This window comes from Thamnophis sirtalis, unplaced genomic scaffold (assembly GCF_051295495.1).
Source record: "Thamnophis sirtalis isolate CommonGarterSnake01/CBP01778 unplaced genomic scaffold, rThaSir2_p1.2 scaffold_4, whole genome shotgun sequence".
NCBI classification, from domain to species: Eukaryota; Metazoa; Chordata; class Lepidosauria; order Squamata; family Natricidae; genus Thamnophis; species Thamnophis sirtalis.
In genome coordinates, this window is record NW_028261384.1 from 128,907,980 (window position 1) to 128,928,255 (window position 20,276).

At 39.0% G+C, this 20,276-nt stretch overlaps 1 protein-coding gene and 1 long non-coding RNA gene across 2 annotated transcripts; both read left to right on the top strand.

The window, feature by feature from the left end:
• Window positions 1-731: 731 nt before the first annotated feature.
• Window positions 732-9,381, top strand: LOC148046526 (uncharacterized). Its single transcript, XR_015696277.1, has 3 exons — window positions 732-936; window positions 7,999-8,224; window positions 9,160-9,381. It is a non-coding gene; the product is annotated as an uncharacterized LOC148046526 (long non-coding RNA).
• A 2,456-nt stretch (window positions 9,382-11,837) lies between these two features.
• LOC148046527 (vomeronasal type-2 receptor 26-like) lies at window positions 11,838-15,019 on the top strand. Its single transcript, XM_087714815.1, has 3 exons — window positions 11,838-11,842; window positions 11,958-12,058; window positions 13,364-15,019. The coding sequence occupies exons 1-3, from the start codon at window positions 11,838-11,840 to the stop codon at window positions 14,284-14,286; spliced, it is 1,029 nt and encodes a 342-aa protein (XP_087570941.1). The 3' UTR covers window positions 14,287-15,019.
• The last annotated feature ends 5,257 nt before the right edge of the window (window positions 15,020-20,276 follow it).

Below are 20,276 nucleotides of genomic sequence, written 5' to 3' on the forward strand. Positions count from 1 at the left end.
GTGAATGTCCCAACACTGGAAGTCTTTTAGAAGATGTTGGATAGCCATTTATCTGAAATGGTATAGGGTTTCCTGCCTAGGCAGGGGGTTAGACTAGAAGGCCTCCAAGGTCCCTTCCAACTCTGCTATTGTATTTGTATTTGTATAAACAGACTATTCCACTCAGTTTTTTGATTCCAAGTTGTGATTTCTCCATTGTACCCAGCAATTTGTCTAGTTTTATTTCAACTGCATCTCATAACCCAAAGGGAACACTTGTACTCATTCTGACAGCATCAATAATCTATTATAATTCTTGTTATTTTTTTGTAAAATGTGTAAAACCTTTCTACAAGACTAATGGCTTTTGTGATCAACAACTTGAATAAGTTTCCTTATTTATGATTTAGGGGTCTCCCTCCACTATACTTATTGCAATTATTCATTTAAGCATAATAACATCTGAGTTATTCTGAGTTACATCCCACATGAATTCTAGAGCCACTAGAATGGAAACACAACATGAAAAAAGCAAAAGTATTTGATAAAAAATACAGTGCCATTAATATTCCCTGGAGTATTCTAAGTTGGGAATAAACTAGATTTTGAGTCTCACCACCTGGCATTTTTTTAATTCAAAGAGTTGTTTGCTCAGTTAGTACCTGGGCTTTCATGTAAACTGACTGATTGTCGATGCTGGCACAGTAGAAATGGCTTAAAAATGAACTGTTTCATCCAGATGGTGGTGCTTGAGATATTGGTTGTAGTGTTTTTGCCACAAATTGTATGCAAAATTCCCAGTCCTAAATGCAGGATTGGTGAGCCTCTGCCTTTTCTTCATAAGCAATACCAATCAGGAGACCTGATCGTTGTAGGTATTTTATCTAAGATCTACATATTCTTTTCCATGATGGATTTCAGTGAAGCACCCTCTGGTCATCTCTTTGATGACATTCTGTAAGTTTCTTTCAAATATATATATGCCTGTATATATATATATATATATGCCAACAAATATATCTGGCAGCACCAAACTAACTTTGTTTGATCCAGGAATCTAAACAGGCTCTAGCTGGGCTTGGGGCAACCTGAGATTTTTATGGCTATTGACTAGATTGAAAAATATAAATCAAAATTATAGAAGAAGACAAAGGTAAGTAATTCATGTAAGGTTTGGGGGGGGGGAAACCCTGCATGAATGCAATCACAAAAACCTCAGCTGAATTTAAGATTCTGTACGATTCATTTGCATTACCTAATAATTTGGATTGACAGACCTATCTTTGTTTGCTGCTAACCCTATTCCATTAAAAAAATTAAATCATTGTTGTGTATTATCTAGTCTTTGCTGAATGTGCATTTGTGTTCCTTTTCTACCACTTTCTTCAGAATAATTAATTAGACAGTAAATTTTAAACATTTATGGGTGGAGAACAAACATTTCATTTTCTTTTAAATATTTTATTATGATAAAAGCCAACATTTCTTTAGAAAACAATACATCCATAGGAGAAGTGACACAAGAGAGTGACACACTCTCTTAAGTGTGGAGTAATAAGATACGGTGAAAAGAGTAAGGTTCTACATTTAGGCAAGAAAACCAAAATGCACAGGTACAGCATAGGTGGTACCTTCCTCAACAGTAGTAACTGTGAAAGGGATCTTGGAGTCCTAGTGGACAACCATTTAAATAGGAGCCAGGCATGTGCAGCAGCTGCCAAAAAAGCCAACACAGTTCTAGGCTGCATAAACAGAGGGATAGAATCAAGCTCACGTGAAGTGTTAATACCACTTTATAATGCATTGGCAAGGCCATAGTTGGAATACTGCATTCAGTTTTGATCATCACGATGTAAAAAAGATGATGAGACTCTAGGAAGAGTGCAGAGAAGACCAATAAAGATGATTAGGGGACTGGAGGCTAAAACATATGAAGAACAGTTGCAGGAACTGTGTATGTCTAGTTTAATAGAAAGAAGGACTAGGGGAGACATGATAGCAGTGTTCCAATTTCTCAGGGGTTTCCATAAAGAAGAGGGAGTCAAACTGTTTTCCAAGGCACCTGAGGGTAGAACAAGAAGCAATGGGTGGAAGCTAATCAAGGAGAGAAGCAACTTAGAACTGAGGAGAAATTTCCTGACAGTTAGAACAATTCATCAGTGGAACAGCTTGCCTCCAGAAGTTGTGAAAGCCCCAATACTGGAAGTCTTTAAGAAGATGTTGGATAGCTATCTATATAGGGTTTCCTGCCTAAGCAAAGGGTTGGACTAGAAGGCCTCCAAGGTCCCTTCCAACTCTTCTATTGTATTGTATAATCACTTGTTGATATTAATGCAGATATCAAATTGTATATAATGTAAGTCAAAATTCAGTTCGCATGAGGTTATATAGACATAGCTGTGGTTTTGATGTCAGTTGTGTTTGCAAAATGGAAAAGAGGAAGTTTTATTTTGTGGAAAGCTCAAAAAAAAGAGAGTTTATTTTCCTTCATCTTGCCCCTTGTTCACTTTATTTATTTTTAAATATTTATGAGTTCTATATATTGAGAAGGTAGATAGGAATAATGTTTTGTTTTGTTTTTGTTTTGCTTTCTATAACTACTCTGTGACTTTGTTAAAAATAAATTTAGGTTGTAAAAGTCTTTTAATGTTTTACTGTAATAGTTTCAATTTCAGTAGAGGTATTTATTTTTCTATGACTGCAATAAATTTTTGTTAATATTGCAATCGTTCATTAATGAAATATAAAAATTCTGCTTAAAATTCTTCATTGCCAATTTCAATGAAACTGGAATGAATTACCCCGTTTTCCATAGAAATATCACTTAAATGGTGCAAATGTAAATAAAGTGACCACAGACTTCAATGGATAGTTAGAACTGCAGGAAAAATAACAGTTGTTACCAGCCTGTCTTCCACTGAGGACCTGTATATTGCACGAGCCAGAAAGAGGGCTGTGAAAAATCTACAAACCCCTCACATTCTGGACATAAGCTGTTTTAACTTCTTCCTTCAAGATGACACTATAGGGCATTGCATGCCAAGCCAACTAGACACAAGAACAGTCCCCCCCCCCCACCATGCTATCACACTGCTAAACAACTAATTCCTACAACAGTGTAAATCTACCTAGGAGGGCTGTATTATTATCCTCCTCATCTTTCCTGTTATCTATTTCCTTATCTTCTTATGACTATAACTTTGTTGCTTGCATCTTACGATTTATATTATTATTTTTTATTTTGTATCCTAGTATGATTCATGTTGTTTGCTTATTTAGTATCCTATGACTAAGTGTTGTATCCTAGGATTTATGATGAATGTATTTTATGATGATTGTGGTCATGGTTTATCACTTGCTGCTTCTATGTAAACTGGGAGCTTATGCATCAGAGACAAATTCCTTGTGTGCCCAATCACACATGGCAAATAAAGAATTCTATTCTATCCCATTCATGGGATTTATTAATCTCACTAATTGAGATCAATATGCCAAGTATTTCATTTTAAACTGCAAATGCTGTAAAATAATATGTACTACTCTTTTTAGAGTAATCACATCAATCTATCAGCAATTACTGGCTTTACAATTTGCAGTCAAGGAAATCAATGAAAATCCTGAGATCTTACCTAACCATACCTTGGGCTTCCATATCTACAACGGCTATTTTAGTCCAAGTTGGACCTATCGTGCCTCATTGGAACTGTTCTCTACTCAGGACAGATTAATCCCTAACTACAGCTGTGACATGCAGAATAGGCCAATTGCTGTCATTGGAGGACCAACCTCTGCAGTTGGGGCTCATATGTCAACCATCCTATCCCTTTACAAGATGCCACAGGTATACTCCTTGCTTGGACCATTGGACTTTTAATTATTCATTTGGTATTTAAATGGATGTAGTTATTTTATGATGCAGGACCCAATCTGGGTCGGTCACTAGGACCAGAGATTTTGTCTTCTGAGTTTTTGGACACAGGACCCAATCTTCAGGGAATTTCTCTGGCTGCTTTGAGCTGTTCTGGGTGTGGTATTTATATGGTGGCTGTTGTGTGTAGCTTTTTAGATGTAGATCATGTTGTTGCTGCCTATTAAGTCATTTACTGTTGTTTCCTTGTGCTGCAAAGCCCCCACCTCCTAAGTATTTGATAAGCTGCAGGTAAATCAGCACTCCTGTTGATTGGGCCTGCTTCCCAGGCTTCAATCATTTCCCTGGCTGCTTTTGTGCCTGCTCTTCCAACAATCTTAGTAGCTGCAAAATTGAATGGACGCCCTTATTTATTGCATTGTGAGATTTTCAATGAGTTTGGGTCTCCTTGTCTGACCACTCACTTGTGTTCCTGTAGTCTGGTGGTTAGCTTCCTCCCTGTCTCTCCTACATAGTCACAAGGGCAATCCACACATGGGATCTGGTAGATTACATTGGAAGTATCTCCCACCTCCAGGCAATCTTTACAGGGCATAATTTGTCCTAGTATGGTAGCCTCTGGGTGGTGTGTGGTGCCCAGTTGCAGATATTGGAAGCTGTATTCTACTGCTTTTGATGTATGGGAGGATATGGCATAATGGAACACTATACAGCAGGGTGAGAACTCATTGTAGCACCCAACAAGCCAAACAGATACAGAGCAGGTACCTTCATGAACAATTAAGGCAGAATGGGCATCAACAATCATTTGTTACAAGATGTCTGTACAACACATTCGGGAGAGAAAGGAAGAAACAAAGCACAAGACCTGCTGCATAGTGTTCGGGTGCAACTCTTTTTGTGTGATGGTGGATGGTTGCTGTTGAAATTCAGAATGTATGGGGTGTTGGTGGCCTTGCAATAAACTGTGCTTTCTAGGCTTCCATCTTGCTGTTTGTTGATCAACACATCTAAAAATGGCAATAGTTATTGTATACTGCTGTGAATGAACTAAAAGGATGACCTTCTTAAAAGTGATATCTCTTATGCACTGAAAAGAAACTTAAACAGAATAACAGAGTTGGAAGGAAGGTCTTCTAATCCAACCCCCTGTTCAAGCAGGAAACCCTATACCGTACCACAAAAGTGGCTATCCAGTATCTTCTTAAAAACCTTCAGTGATGGAGCACCCACAACTTCTGAAGGCAAGCTGTTCCACTGATTAATTGTTCTCACAAATTTCTAAGGGAAATTCTCCTTAGTTCCAGGTTGCTTCTCTCCTTGATTAGTTTCCACCCATTGTTTCTTGTCTTGTCTTCTGATGCTTTGGAAAATAGGTTGATCCCCTCTTCTTTGTGGCTGCCCCTCAAATCTTGGAATGCTGCTATCGTGTTACTCCCAGTCCAACTTTTCACTAAACTAGACAAACTCAATTCCTGCAACTGTTCTTCATATATTTTAGCTTCCAGACCCCTAATCACCTTTGTTGCATTTTTTGGCACTCTTTCCATAGCCTCTACATCTTTTTTAAAAATATGGTAACCTGTTGTGACCCAGCAGGAGCCGTTGGAGCTGCCACCAGACTCCGACAGCGAGGGGCCCTCTGAGTCAGCTTTGGAGGATGTGGAGGACCCTGGACAGGGTTCCAACTCTGAGCAGGGCGCAGAGAGGCTGGTTGGCCACCAGGAAGCGCCTGAACCTTTGACCAGTGGGGAGGAGACAAGGGAGTGTGAGCCTGAGGTCAGCAGTCAGTTGTTCCTGGATGCCCGGCACCGAAGAGCTAATAGGCATCAGGAACAGTTGCGCAGTTACAGGAGGTAATTGCACTCAGATGCTGGTCATTAGGCTCCTCTCCAGACTATAAAAGGACTACTTGTGCACAAGCCCCTCTTGCAGAAGTCAACGCAGGAATGAATGTTGGAGAACATTTTTGTGAGCTTGGCAGGCTGGATTGCTGCCAGGGCTTATCTGTGCTGGATTGCTGCCCAAGCTTGTCTGTGCCGGTTTGCTGCCAAGGACCTGTCTGTCTGTTAATAAATTGCGTAAAGTATCTTTGGCTCAGAGTGTGCTTTGGTGTGGAACGAGGGGGGTCAGAACAGTAACCAAAATTAAATATTCAGTATTCAGTAAGTGTGGTCTTTTTGAAGCTTGATAAGGTGGTACTAATACTTCACATGATCTTGATTCTATCCCTCTGTTAATGCAACCCAGGATTGCATTTTTTTATGCCGCCACACACACTACTCTCATATTTTTAGTGTTCTGGTTATGCCATTAGGTCTAAAATAATTTTGGGGAGCAGTTCAGTACTAACTTCAGATGCCAAAGAGGACTATGGATACATCCATATCTGTTAATAACTAAATAATCTATTAATTATGAATGATTATTTACCATGAATTTAGTGTTGATTCTTAGTGACTACATAGATAGATGTTGTTCATGGCAATGTTTCCCTAACCTAGTGCTTCAAATCATCCAGGGGTGTACTCATTGCTACTGTGACAGAGTCAACTCCACTTGCTGCTGATTCCTTTTTTTTCTCTTGTCTTCCACGTGACCCAGTATTAGAGTCTTCTCCAGAAAGTTAAGTCTTTATATAATGTGTCCAAAATAGGATATTTGAATCTGATCATTTGTGCCCAATTTCTTTTGATGATCCATTTGTTTGTTTTCTTGACTTTCCACATTGTTCACAATATATGTTCTGCCTTATTCATATGATGCAAAAAAAGTCACTTCCATTAATTGCATATTGGACAATTTAATAGTTTGTCTGGGGCAAACTATCTAGAAGATTAGATTTATTGATTCAGTTTTGCCTAAGGAGCAATGCATTGCTGTACAGTAGATTCTTCAATGCAAAAAAATAAATAAATCAAGAGGTCTAGTAAAACATTTGTTTTCCAGGTGAATTCCAAATCATCAAAGCTTAGAAAGAATATGGGAACATTCTGGTCCATTAACATGCCTTAATTTCTTGCATAAAGTATGGCTGGATTCAAACTTTGAAATTGGAATTTGAATTTAATTTATATTCTTGTCATTGTTAGTTGCGAAATTGTGTCTGACCCATCGCGACCCCATGGACAATATTCGTTCAGTCCTTCCCATTCTCTACCATCCTCTGGAATCCATTCAAGTTCACGCCTATTGCTTCGGTGACTCCATCCAGCCACCTTATTCTCTGTCGTCCCCTTCTTGTTTTGCCCTCAATCTTTCCCAGCATTAGGCTCTTCTCCAGGGAGTCCTTCCTTCTCATCAGGTGGCTAAAGTATTTGAGTTTCATTTTCAGGATCTGGCCTTCTAAAGAGCAATCAGGGTTGATCTCCTCTAGGTTTGGTCAGTTTGGTCGCCTTGCTATCCAAGGGACTCGCAGGAGTCTACTCCATCATCTATATTCTTAGGTGACTTCAAAAATATGTGAAACTGAGTATGCATCCTCCCAACCCATTATTTCTATGTGCTTAGATCATATATAGCTATACTGCAGAGAGAAGAGGGGGAAAGGAAGCTGCTTTATACCAACAGATGTTCCCAAATATCAACTATCAGTACAAAGGAATTCTCCAATTGTTACTGCACTTTAAATGGACATGGATTGGTATAATTTCTCCAAAGAATGAGAATAGTGAGAGTTTTGTACATGATGTAGTTGCCATGTTTACCCAAAGGGGTATTTGCTTTGATTTCATTGAAGGAATTCCAACAACAACATATTCAAATAGCATTTTTGACTTTATGGAAGATGGAATTAAAACCTACAGGGTGATTATGAGAAGCACCACTAATGTAGTAATCGTCCATGGGGAAATTGATGACATGATTCTTTTCAGAACATTCCCCATTATTTCCAGATTGCAGGGAACAGAGCTATGGACAAAAGTTAAAGTCTGGGTTATGACAGCACAAATAGATTTCATTTCCCTTCCCTTCATAAGAAATGAGGAGATAGACTTCATCCATGGTGCCCTCTCTTTTGCAATTCGTTCAAACAAAGTATTCGGATTCCGGGAATTTGTTCAGATGAGAAACCCTGACTTTGACAAAGAGGATAGCTTTGTCAAGCTTTTCTGGAAAAATGCATTTGAATGTTCATTTTCCAACTCCAGGATACGTGACATTGATGAAGGAGAAGTCATGTGCACTGGAAAGGAGAAACTGGAGACTCTTCCGACATCTGTGTTTGAAATGGACATGACTGGCCACAGTTACAGCATCTACAATGCCATCCATGTGGTGGCACATGCTTTGCATGCCATGTTGTCATCAGCAGTCACATTCAGAACAGAAAACCACAAAGCCAAACTCTACTTTATGAAAGAACAATTCTGGAAGGTAATTTCCTAAACCAGGGGTGTCAAACTCAACTTCATTGAGGGCTGCATCAGGGTTATGTTTGATCTTGGGGGGGAAGGGATGGGATGGGCATGGCCAGGGTGGGTGTGGCCTGTTTGACGTCACTCATGTCGCAACACATGTGGTGACCCAGGTGCTCAGCCAGAGAAAATGGGCTCCCGACCTCCGTTTTCGGCTCTGATGGCCTCTTGCAACCCTCTGCCAGTGAGAACGGAGCTCACAAAGACCACCTGCAGCCCTCCTGAGCTCCACTTTCACTGGCATAGGGAACGTGGGCTGGTCCAGATCTAAGTGTGAGCTGGATCTGGTCCCCAAAACTTGAGTTTGATACCACTGTCCTTAATCAACAAAATTCAAGAGTTTTGTCAGATTTACACACACACACACACACACACACACACACACACACACACACATTTCCCTTTACATTTTTTTCTTTTCATGATTACAGTGGTGAGGCTCTGCCTCCCCTCCCTCCCCTGATTGCACATCCCTGGTGTGTATGTATGTATATATAGTCCATATATATGTCCTGGTCTATAAATTTGACATATTCTAATTTTTTACAGTTTAGTTCATGCATAATTTTGTTTTAAAAAAAATCCCCATCCTCACCCCAAATATTAGCCAATATTAATACTTCCTCAAACACAATTCAAATCATGGATGTTTTAAAGTCTTAATTTAAATATGTTTTTAGGTAGTCCCAGGTTTTTTTATTAGTTTTCAACTGTACGTCTTACTGTATTTAAAAAATAACTCAATTAACATGAATTAATTTATAATATGCTTTGTCAACTAGTGTTACACTGATATCCTCCTATTTGTCTTCCTCAAAGGAAAAAATACATTATTTTTTGTACTTCTTGGTATATTTATCTGGTTTTTCTTTTAAAAAATGTTTTTCAATTTAGCTCAACCACTTTGTGAGAAGGATCTCGTTTAACAATGATGCAGGAGATATGATTTCCTTCAATCAGAATGGTGAGTTAGAGGTTGGATTTGACATTGTAAATTGGATTACTTTCCCAAACCGGTCTTTCCTGCGAGTCAGAATTGGCGGGATAAATCCCATGATATCCAAAAGAGAAATATTATCTTCTTCTGAGAAATCGATTGTGTGGCCAAGGAGGTTTAACCAGGTATGCCACCGAAGTTAAATTCAACTATATGATAATTATTCCACTAATAAAACCACACAGGAATTACTGATTTTACTAATATTTACATTCAGAAACAACATGGTTTCTGATTCTCTATGTAGGCCATATGATTAGCTTTAGAAAATCTTCCCAACTATCTATTGATTATCAGCTAGTGTGATATTGTGTTAATGACAGGTTGAGGTGTAGAAAATTTCGAGGTATGATCGGGGTGGGATCCTACTGGTTTAACAACCAGTTCGCTGAGTGCGCATTTTGTGCACACAGCACAAGCGTGTGCAACATATGCATGCACAGTTTACCGAAAACTCACCTTCACTATTACTGCCGGTGAGGAAAACAGCTAAGGTGCAGCAATCCACTCTGCTGCGCCAATCAGCTGGATTTCAGGAAAGGAAATATAGGTGAGTATAGCGCGGAGGAGGCAGCGGGGCCGACTTCAAAGTCAGAGAGAATCGGTTCGCCCCCAGCTGATAGCTGGAACTACAGGTTTGCCCGAAACAATCCAAACCAGCAGAATCACATGCTTGTGTATGATTTTCTTACCTGGATTTGCAATACAATATCTCATTCTGATCAACTAAGAATACGAGTTTAGGATGTGAGTAGAAATAGTTAATGCAACATCCTTAATCACTTTTTTTATTCCCTATTTGGATAATCCTACACAATCTGTCATTTAGTTGTAATGACTAGATATGTTTCCTTATAGCGTAGACAGATGTCAAATGGGAACAAGGGTTTAAGGAATATGTGGTAGAATGCAGTCTAATGTTAAATGATTTTTTCATAAGTTGCTCAGTGAGAAATTCTAGTGCATTCTTTGAATCAAAAAACCTTTTATAGACTGCTTGTCAACATTGTTTTGTGTCTTTCCCCCCCTTATCTTATGGTACATGTGTTCACTTTTCCCTTTTAACAGTAAAAAAAACAAAAAGTAGCCTAAGAAGTAGAAGATGAAAAAAGTATGGAAAAAGTAGAAATGAATGAATGAATGAATGAATGAATGAATGAATGAATGAATGAATGAATGAATGAATTTATCAGCACAAATGCAACACAATTGTAACAAATGCAACAATAACAAATATTGGGTTTCTGTCTGGATGGTCTCTTATGATGAGCCGATGGACAGAGAATGGAAGCAGTGAACTTCCTCCCATATTTGGGCATACCAGGGGTTGTGACTTTAAATATATACCTTTCTCCCTGTCTCAGCTGATAAGGAGAGGAACTATGTGGCTTAATGGTTAACACATCTGCCTAAGATGCAATACAACACAGGTTCCAATCCCAGTAAGGGTATGGCTAGCTGATGAGAGCTAAATAGCTTGAAATAGATCTATACTAGTCTCCCTTTATTTATTTATCAGCACAAATACAACATGTATGTGTGTGTGTGTGTGTATACACACACACACACACATACACATACACATACACACACACACACACATATATATATATATATGTTTGTGTGTGTCTGTGTGTGTGTGTCTGTGTACTGTATATATGTGTGTCTCTGTGTGTGTGTGTGTGTGTGAATGTATGTATGTATGTATGTATGTATGTATGTATGTATGTATTGTGTCACAACCCATGGTATACCCAAATATGGGAGGGAGCATACTCCTTCCCTTTTCTGTCTATCGGATTGCTCTGGGAGCCATCCAGGCAGAAAGCCATTTTTTTTATGTTGCCTTCTTATCAGCACAATTCTGATTTATACATACATACATACATACATACATACATACATACATACATACATACATACATACATACTGATGAGATTTTATAGATTTACTATAGTAAACAGTATATATGAAAAAATGAGAAGCATGTAAAGAATAGACTTTCTTCACAACAACTATAGTAAATCTATAAAATCTCATCATTTCACTCCTTTAAAAAAAACTTAAAGAAGATAAAATACAAGAACATGGGGAAAAGTATTCAAGTCTGATGAGCACATGTGGGTGATCTCAAATCCTCTCCTTGTCCAGAGAGGAATTATCAAAGATCCTGTCTACTTTCTTCCATAAGTTATAGGCCACATTAATTAATTAATGTTCTTGTTAGATCTTATATTTGAGGGTGATTTTGTGTTATTGTAATGTAGGTACTGATGAGTCCATACAAAATGTTTGCATCTACCTCTGTTCATTTTTTGAATGTATTGTTTTAAAACAGAGTAGTTCATAGCCATTGTCTAACTATGCAAACTACTAAATCACTGCATTCTTTCTTAGTTTTCAGTAAGTTTTCATTCCTTAGGTTTTCATTAACATCCTACCACCATGCTTCCTCTGCACTCTCTCTCTCATTTTCTTTCTCTTTCTTCTTAATCCCCCCTATTCTGTTTCTCTAATTAACACAAAATATTCTCTAATTAACACTAAATATTAAACCATACAATAGGAAGTAATATGAGGTAAGTTTATAAATATTAGTCTATCTAGTCTGGTTCATTCAGAAGCATTTTCTGACAATCACATTCATTCTCTTCTTTATTATGGACAGTCCCAGCCACTTTCTCTCTGTAATAGCAAATGTCATTCAGGATATAGTAAGAACAAATTAGAAGGGAAGCCATTTTGCTGCTATGATTGCCTTAAGTGTCCAGAAGGGAAGATTGCCAACCAGGAAGGTAAGAGTTGTCATATACTGTAGAATGCTAATATATTACTTGAAGTTTGGGGATCATCCCTCACTTAGAAAACAAATTATTGCTTTTGCTTATGAACTGTATAGCATGTAGCACTACTGTTACTAATTAGTTTTCCAGATGAATTTTGATTTCACCTCTCTGCCAGTTTAACAACCAGTTCAGTGATAATGTGCTTCGCACATGCCCATTCTACGTGTGCATGCACCTGATGCACGCTCCCCACACGTGCATAGTTTTAACAAAATGTACCTTCCATGCTACTTCTGGGGAGTAACACAGCTAGGGCATGGCAATCTGCTGTGCTGTGTGAATCAGCTGAGAGGGTATAGGTAAGTAAAGGGCAGGGATGAGTGGGTGAGCCCACCTGATCATTAGAATGAACTGGTTTCCTCCCCAGCTGATTGTCGGAGCTACCAGTTTGCCTGACCCGGTCCAACCTGGCTGAATCTCACCCCTGACTATGCAGGTTCTTGAACTACATCTATTAGCATCATGAGCAAGGGTTTGCATGCATGTCCTCTCATCTGTTTCAAAGAAATAAATAAATACAAAATTATTTCAACTAAATTGGTACATAGATGACTTATTCTCTGGAAATAAATACTGTGGGGGTAAGACACCGCTAACACCTCTCTCTGTGTGTGTGTGTCTGTGTGTCTCTCTGTGTGTGTTTCAACATAACTCTAGAACGTCAGGGCTGCTGAAATGAAAACGACTGTATTATATCTATAGTTGCAAGTCACAGTACTTTTGACAGTGATAATGTGCATTTTGGATTCAAGTTTTGTTAAGATAAGCTTGTTGTACCTTAAAATGGCTTGTCCTGTACAGCACAGTGGAGTTGCCATAGTAATGGCTTCACAGTACTCCACAAGGGGGCTCCCTCTAATATATGATTGGGATAAATACATATCTAGGCTTCACCAGGTTATCAGTTAGTGACTAATAAAGCACAAATTCATAAATATAATACACCTATGTCCATGTCAACCAGAATTATTAAAATCAATGTTTATCTACAATCATGTGTAAAACAACAAGTTATTCTTTTTCTTTTTGTTTTCATAAATGAACTTAACCTGCTCCCATTTGGCCTCCCAAAATTCTTGAATGGCAAATCTTCTCTTAGTCCTTTCTGACTGCAGAAACTACAGAATAGTTTAGGAAAATTACAAAAGTTCATCTTTTAGATATTAAGCTAGCTGCCCTAATCACAGGCCTTTCATTTGCTCCTTTTAATGCATCTCCAAGACCTTCATATTTCTAATCTGATTTTCTTTGCAGACATGAATGATTGTTTGGAATGTCAACAAGATCAGTATCCAAATCAGAATCAGGACTTATGTCTCTTCAAAGCTGTAACATTCTTGATGTATGAAGAAACTTTGGGAATAGTTTTGACCAGTTTTGTTCTCTTCTTTTCTTCAATCACTGCTGTAGTTCTTTGGATATTTGTTAAGTATCAAGATACTCCCATAGTCAAAGCCAACAACCTAACTCTCACCTATATCCTCCTTGTTGCTCTCATTTTGTCTTTCCTTTGTTCTTTATTATTCATTGGCCAACCTTCCAAAGTGATGTGCATCCTTCGTCAAACTGCTTTTGCCATTATATTCTCAGTGGCCATTTCTTGTGTTTTGGCCAAAACCATCATTGTGGTTATAGCTTTCATATCCACCCAGCCAGGTTCCAAGATGAGCAAATGGGTAGGGAAAAGACTAGGCTTCTTCATAGTATCTTGCTGCTCCTTTATTGAGGGTATTATATGTGCTACATGGCTTTCCACCTCTCCCCCATTCCCAGATGTTGACATGAGATCCATGGCAGAAGAAATAGTTCTGGAATGTAACGAAGGATCCGCCTACATGTTCTACTGTGTCTTGGGATATATGGGCTTCCTTGCCTTTGTTAGCTTTACAGTGGCTTTCCTGGCAAGGAAATTGCCTGATGCTTTCAATGAAGCTAAGTTTATCACCCTCAGTATGTTGGCCTTCTGTAGTGTCTGGTTGTCCTTTATTCCAACATACTTGAGCACCAAGGGAAAATATATGGTTGCTGTGGAGATCTTCTCAATTATAACTTCCAGTGCTGGTTTATTGATTTGTATCTTTTCCCCTAAATGCTACATTCTTATGTTGAGGCCTGATCTCAACAAGAAAGAACAGCTAAGAGTAAAAAATATAAGGCAGGAATATAATACTGGATAGCCTTTCCTTTTTTAAAAAAAGAATCACCAATCCTATACTCATCTATTGTTGTAAGCATTGTTGAACTTTTTGGAGTATATTCCTCAGTATGTGTGAATAAGGATGTCGGAATTATTTATTGCCTAGCTTGTAAACAAAATGTCAAAAAATGGAATTAAATAGAATGCCTTGAAGATTTGAACAGGGCACATTTTCAAACATTCTTTGGAACTTACAATTCTGTAAAAGAACCTGCTGGAGTGTGGAATTCCATGTTTTTCATACAAGCTTCCAGGTTCTGTAGAAATTCTTTTTCATTTCCATACCTGCTTTAAGAACCCCAGAAAATCAGAATCTAGGACACATACTTCTATCCACAAAATGACTCTACAGGACACTGCACATGAGAACAACTAGACACAGTTTAGTCAAGGACAGTTTTTTCCCCGAATGCCATCACTCTGCTAAACAACTAATCCCCACAAAAATGTCAAATTATCTACTGGCTGTATTACCATTATTCTAATCTTCCTTCCTAGTATCTATCTCTTTTCACTTATGACTATAACCATGTTGCTTGTATCCTTAAAATGTACATTGTTTTATTTGTTTCTTAGTATAAGTTGATTGCTTATTACTAACCTATGACTATCACTAAGTGTTATATCTTATGATTCTTGATGAATGCATTCTATTTTATTTTCCTTATGTATATTGAGAGCATATGCACCAAAGACAAATTCCTTGTATGTCCAATCACACTTCACCAATAAAGAATTCTATTCTATTTTATATTGAGAATAGCTGGTTGGTAATACTTTATCTCAATTTGAAAAAACAAACATTAAACTTCGACTACTGAATAATACAGCTCTGCCTTTTTGTTACTTCAAGAGCAACCAATTCATAAATGGAAACCAAGTACATATTGTCAAAGATTATAAGTTTGAGGTTTAGGTCATTTTAGCATCTGTCAATCTGTCTGTATCCACCATTCTCAATAAATTTAATTTTTGATATAATTGTTAGTTATACACTTTTTGCCATATAAGCTGTTATCTTCAGGTCATTGAAAATACTGAGGTTTCCTCAGTTGTGTTGTTAGGTCTTGATATTTCTGCCTCCTTTCCCTCACTCTTCTTGGTATCTGTTTTAGTACTATGACCATCTCCCCCGCATACATGGTATTCTGATTACGTGCCTTCTGGTAAATTTCTTCCCTCAGGGATCGCTTAGTAAACCTCACGTGCACTTCACGTGGCAGTTTCTGTCTCCTAGTATAAGAAGTGTAGACTCTATATACGTCATCGATGTCACTCTGTATCAACAATTTCTCTTTCTGGGTGATCCCTGCTATCATCTCCACCATGATTTCTTTCAGTTTCTCCCCTCTTTCCTCTGGGATATTTTGAAATCTGAGAAAGAAGGCTGACTTTTCTAATTCCAACATAGCAATCTCATCCTCCAACCTTCTGTTAGTATGTAGCTGCCTCATTTCCCACCTCACCATATTCTCTTCACTTTCCTTCATTTTTACTCCTAACTCTTGAATTTGACCCTCCTGTTTCTCCATTTTTGCCCAAATCTCCTTTTGCTGTAAATTCAACTGTTTCAGTTCACCCCTCATGTCTCCCATTTCATTTTTGATGTCGGCCAGGGATTTTTCGGTGGTCTCTTGATTCCTAGCAATACTATTTTGTATCGATAGCAAAGTTGTCTGTATACTTTGCAATGTGGGTGCCTTCTCTACCCCAGCCATATTGTCTAAAGTTCTGTGTGTTATTGGAGGAGTTGAAGATAGGGACGGCTGAGTAGGTAATGTCGAGGTTTTTTTCCCCACCTTTGCCCAGCTCATATCAATTAAGTTAAGAATATCCCACTGTTTCATAAGCTATCTGCTACCAGTTTGAGCAATGTTCCAACTTATTTTGCTGCTATCTATACAGAAAAAATATATATAAATATAGTCCCATAAAAAGGTCTAAAAAAGGTACAGGGAGGGGCTCATATCAGGAAGAAAGGAAAGAGGGAGAGGCAAATACATCAACACAAAAAGAAAAAAAGAAAAAAAAACAAACCTCAAAGAGAAGAGAATAAAAAAGGAAAAAAGGTTCAACTTGAAGTGTTCACCTTTCAAGTGTCCAACACCAGTTCCAAAAGGAGAAAAGAGAAAACAATGCACACGGTGGATATAATATTGACTGTCTCACGTGGAGCCTCAGCGCAAAAGTTTTCCAAAAGTCTTAATAGCAAGCAGGGCAAGTTCGCTGGTTACTCAGCAAAAAAGTTTTCCACAGGTCTTGATAGCAAGCTAAGCAGATTCGCTGAGTACTGTCAGCTATGCCTCTGGGTAGGAAAAAAAAACTTCCCTCTTCTGTTTCCACCAACCTAAGCCGCCTTCAACGACTCTTTATAATGTAAATCCGTCTTCAATTGTTAGTTCATTTACTCCTGTTTGTCTTAATTGCCGCTAAAAGTCCCATCAAAGAGGGGAAAAAAGATTGCCAGAGATGCAGTAACCAAATAGTAAATCCAACTTACATTTCAAAAAAGTTAGGGCGTCCAGATTCACTCCAAATAATCCTACGCCAGACAAAAATGCTGTATCATGGCTGGGACAGCTCACGCGTCCCTCTCCAGGAGTCTGGGATCAATGCAGAGCCTCTGTTTAGCCGAGGAGATTGCACTTCCCCCCGCCTGCAGAGAAGCACCTCTATTCTTCGCTGAGTCCCTCCAAGACAGCGAACGGCAACTCTCTATGCCGCCAGACCCCCTGATTGTCAGCACGGCTTTGGAGCAATCTCCAAGCCTGCCGCCATAGCCAATGACGTCACCGGAATTTCCTTAAAATGTACATTGTTTTATTTGTTTCTTAGTATAAGTTGATTGCTTATTACTAACCTATGACTATCACTAAGTGTTATATCTTATGATTCTTGATGAATGCATTCTATTTTATTTTCCTTATGTATATTGAGAGCATATGCACCAAAGACAAATTCCTTGTATGTCCAATCACACTTCGCCAATAAAGAATTCTATTCTATTTTATATTGAGTATAGCTGGTTGGTAATACTTTATCTCAATTTGAAAAAACAAACATTAAACTTCGACTACTGAATAATACAGCTCTGCCTTTTTGTTACTTCAAGAGCAACCAATTCATAAATGGAAACCAAGTACATATTGTCAAAGATTATAAGTTTGAGGTTTAGGTCATTTTAGCATCTGTCAATCTGTCTGTATCCACCATTCTCAATAAATTTAATTTTTGATATAATTGTTAGTTATACACTTTTTGCCATATAAGCTGTTATCTTCAGGTCATTGAAAATACTGAGAAGATGATTGATATTAAGTCAAGTGAGTTGACAAAAGGACAAACCCACATTATATGAGTAGAAGTTGTTCTTCCAACCTAGTGCAGTTTCGAGCTAACCCTTTAAAATATTGCTTACATTATCTAAGAAATATAAAATAAACACTTGGATTGAATTAATGCTAAGAAAAGAGGAAGAAGCTGGAAATGGAAGAAAGCAAATAGAATGAAGAGCAGGGAGGTGAGTGTCATACCTGGAATCTTTTGCATTGGGCCTTCAGGCCGGCCACATTTAATGTTGTGAGAAAATGGGAGTGGGGATTATATGGAGTATGGCAGATATAAAGTCATAATAACATTCCTTTCTCAGAGAGTCAAGGACACCATGCCCTGCACCTGGAAGGATATGACTGGGAGGCATCTCCAGTTGGGAAGGTGCCTGATTGGGCCATGTGATGGACATGTGGGTGCTGGGCAGGGATTTGGACTTTCATTTGGGTGGGGAAAACCTGGAAACTTTCAGATTCGGGTTTTCCCAGATGTCCCAATATGACCTCTCTAATAAAATGGAACTTTGAGGAACTTCAAGCCTCAGACTCTTCTTTTGTTGGGGGTGTTACTTGACAGTAACCCTGACAGTGAGAATAACAGAATAACAGAGAGTTGGAAGAGGCCTTGAATATCTTCTAGTCCAATTCCCTTGCTCAAGAAGGAGACCCAATACCATTCAGTCAAATGGTTGTCCAATCTGTGTTACCATTAGAAGACATGGGAGACCAGATTTGAGGCAGATCATCATTGGGAGAATATATCAATGCATTTACTAAGAATTGACAATGACTTGGTAGCACAAAATAAATCAAATTAGAAACACACTATTATTATTTAAAATATTTAATATAAATATTAAAATTGTAATATTAAAAGATGTCCAGATTTGTCTGATATGTTAAAATATGCATGCCAACATATCCAGTGCATTCTTATTCTTTCCATATTAGTTTAGTTTAGTTTATTTATTTGTATGCCGCCCTTTTCCCTGGGGGGACTCAGGGCGGCTCACAATCAAAAGGAAGGGGGGGGGACAGACTTTTACATATAAGACAGTACATGGTTAAAATGCAACATTCATACCATTCGGGCGGGTTACAATCTTTAGCCCCAGGCCTGACGGGATAGCCAGATTCTAAGGGCTGTGTGGAAGGTCTGGAGGGTGGTGAGGGTACGAAGCTCCATGGGGAGATCGTTCCATTGGGTCGGGGCTACCACCGAGAAGGCTCTCCTCCGCGTGGTGGCCAGTCGGCATTGGCCAGCGGATGGAACTCAGAGGAGGCCTAAACGATGAGATCTAATGGGTCATGTGGAGGTGATCGGCAGTAGGCGGTCTCTCAAGTACCCAGATCCACTACCATGAAGGGCTTTATAGGTGGCAAGTAGCACCTTGAAGCGTATCCGGAGATCGACAGGTAGCCAGCGTAGCTCGCGGAGGATAGGTGTTACGTGGGTGAAGCGAGGTGCACCCATGATCGCTCGCGCAGCTGCATTCTGGACTAGCTGAAGTCGCCGAATACTCCTCAAGGGCAGCCCCATGTAGAGCACATTGCAGTATTCCAGCCTAGAGGTCACAAGGGCCCGAGTGACTGTTGTGAGAGCCTCCCGGTTCAGGTAGGGGCGCAACTGGTGCACCAGGCGAACCTGGGCAAATGCCCCCCTGGTCACAGCTGACAAATGGTGTTCGAAGGTCAGCTGTGGGTCCAGGAGGACTCCCAAGTTGTGGACCCTGTCTGAGGGGTATAATGTTTGACCCCCCCAGCCTGAGAGATGGAATATTTGCCAAATTGGCGGGAGGGAAACACAACAGCCACTCGGTCTTATCCGGGTTGAGCACAAGTTTGTTGATTGATATTAATCAATCAATCAATTAGAATAGAGCTGGAAGGGACCTTGGAGGTCTTCTAGTCCAACTCCCTGCTCAAGCAGGAAACCCTAAACAATTTCAGAAAAGTGGCTGTACAGTCTTGTCTTAAAAATCCTGTGTTGAAGCACATGCAACTTCTGAAGGCAAGCTGTTCAACTAGTTAATTGTTCTCACTGTTAGGAAGTTTCTCCTTAATTCCAGAAGCATGAAGACACATTACACAGAGAAGTCTCCTTTGTAACTTAGATAAACTGATACTAAATAAATGTCAGTATTTTATATTTCTTTCAGTTCTGTTTTCTTTCTTATTTTGTAGAACTTTTGATTACATATTGATAATATCCTCAATGTAATTACTAATTTAAAAGGGACACACTGGCTCGGTGGCTAAGATACTGAACTTGTCGATCAGCAAGGTCGGCAGTTCTGTGGTTCGAATCCCTAGCACCGCATAATGGAGTGAGCCCCTGTTGCTTGTCCCAGCTTGTGCTAACCTAGCAGTTTGAAAGCCCATAAAAATGTAAGTAGAAAACTTTGCTGGGAAGGTAACAGTGCTCCGTGAACCTTCGGCATTTAGTCATGCTAGCCACATGACCACGGGGACGTCTTTGGACAGCGCTGGCTCTTCGGCTTTGAAACGGAGATGAGCACCGCTCCCTAGAGTCGGGAACAACTATCACATATGTGCAAGGGAAACCTTTAAATTTATCTTTAATTACTAGTTTAATTATACTTCAATGTCCATTTTCAATTCCAGGAATCTGATTGAACCA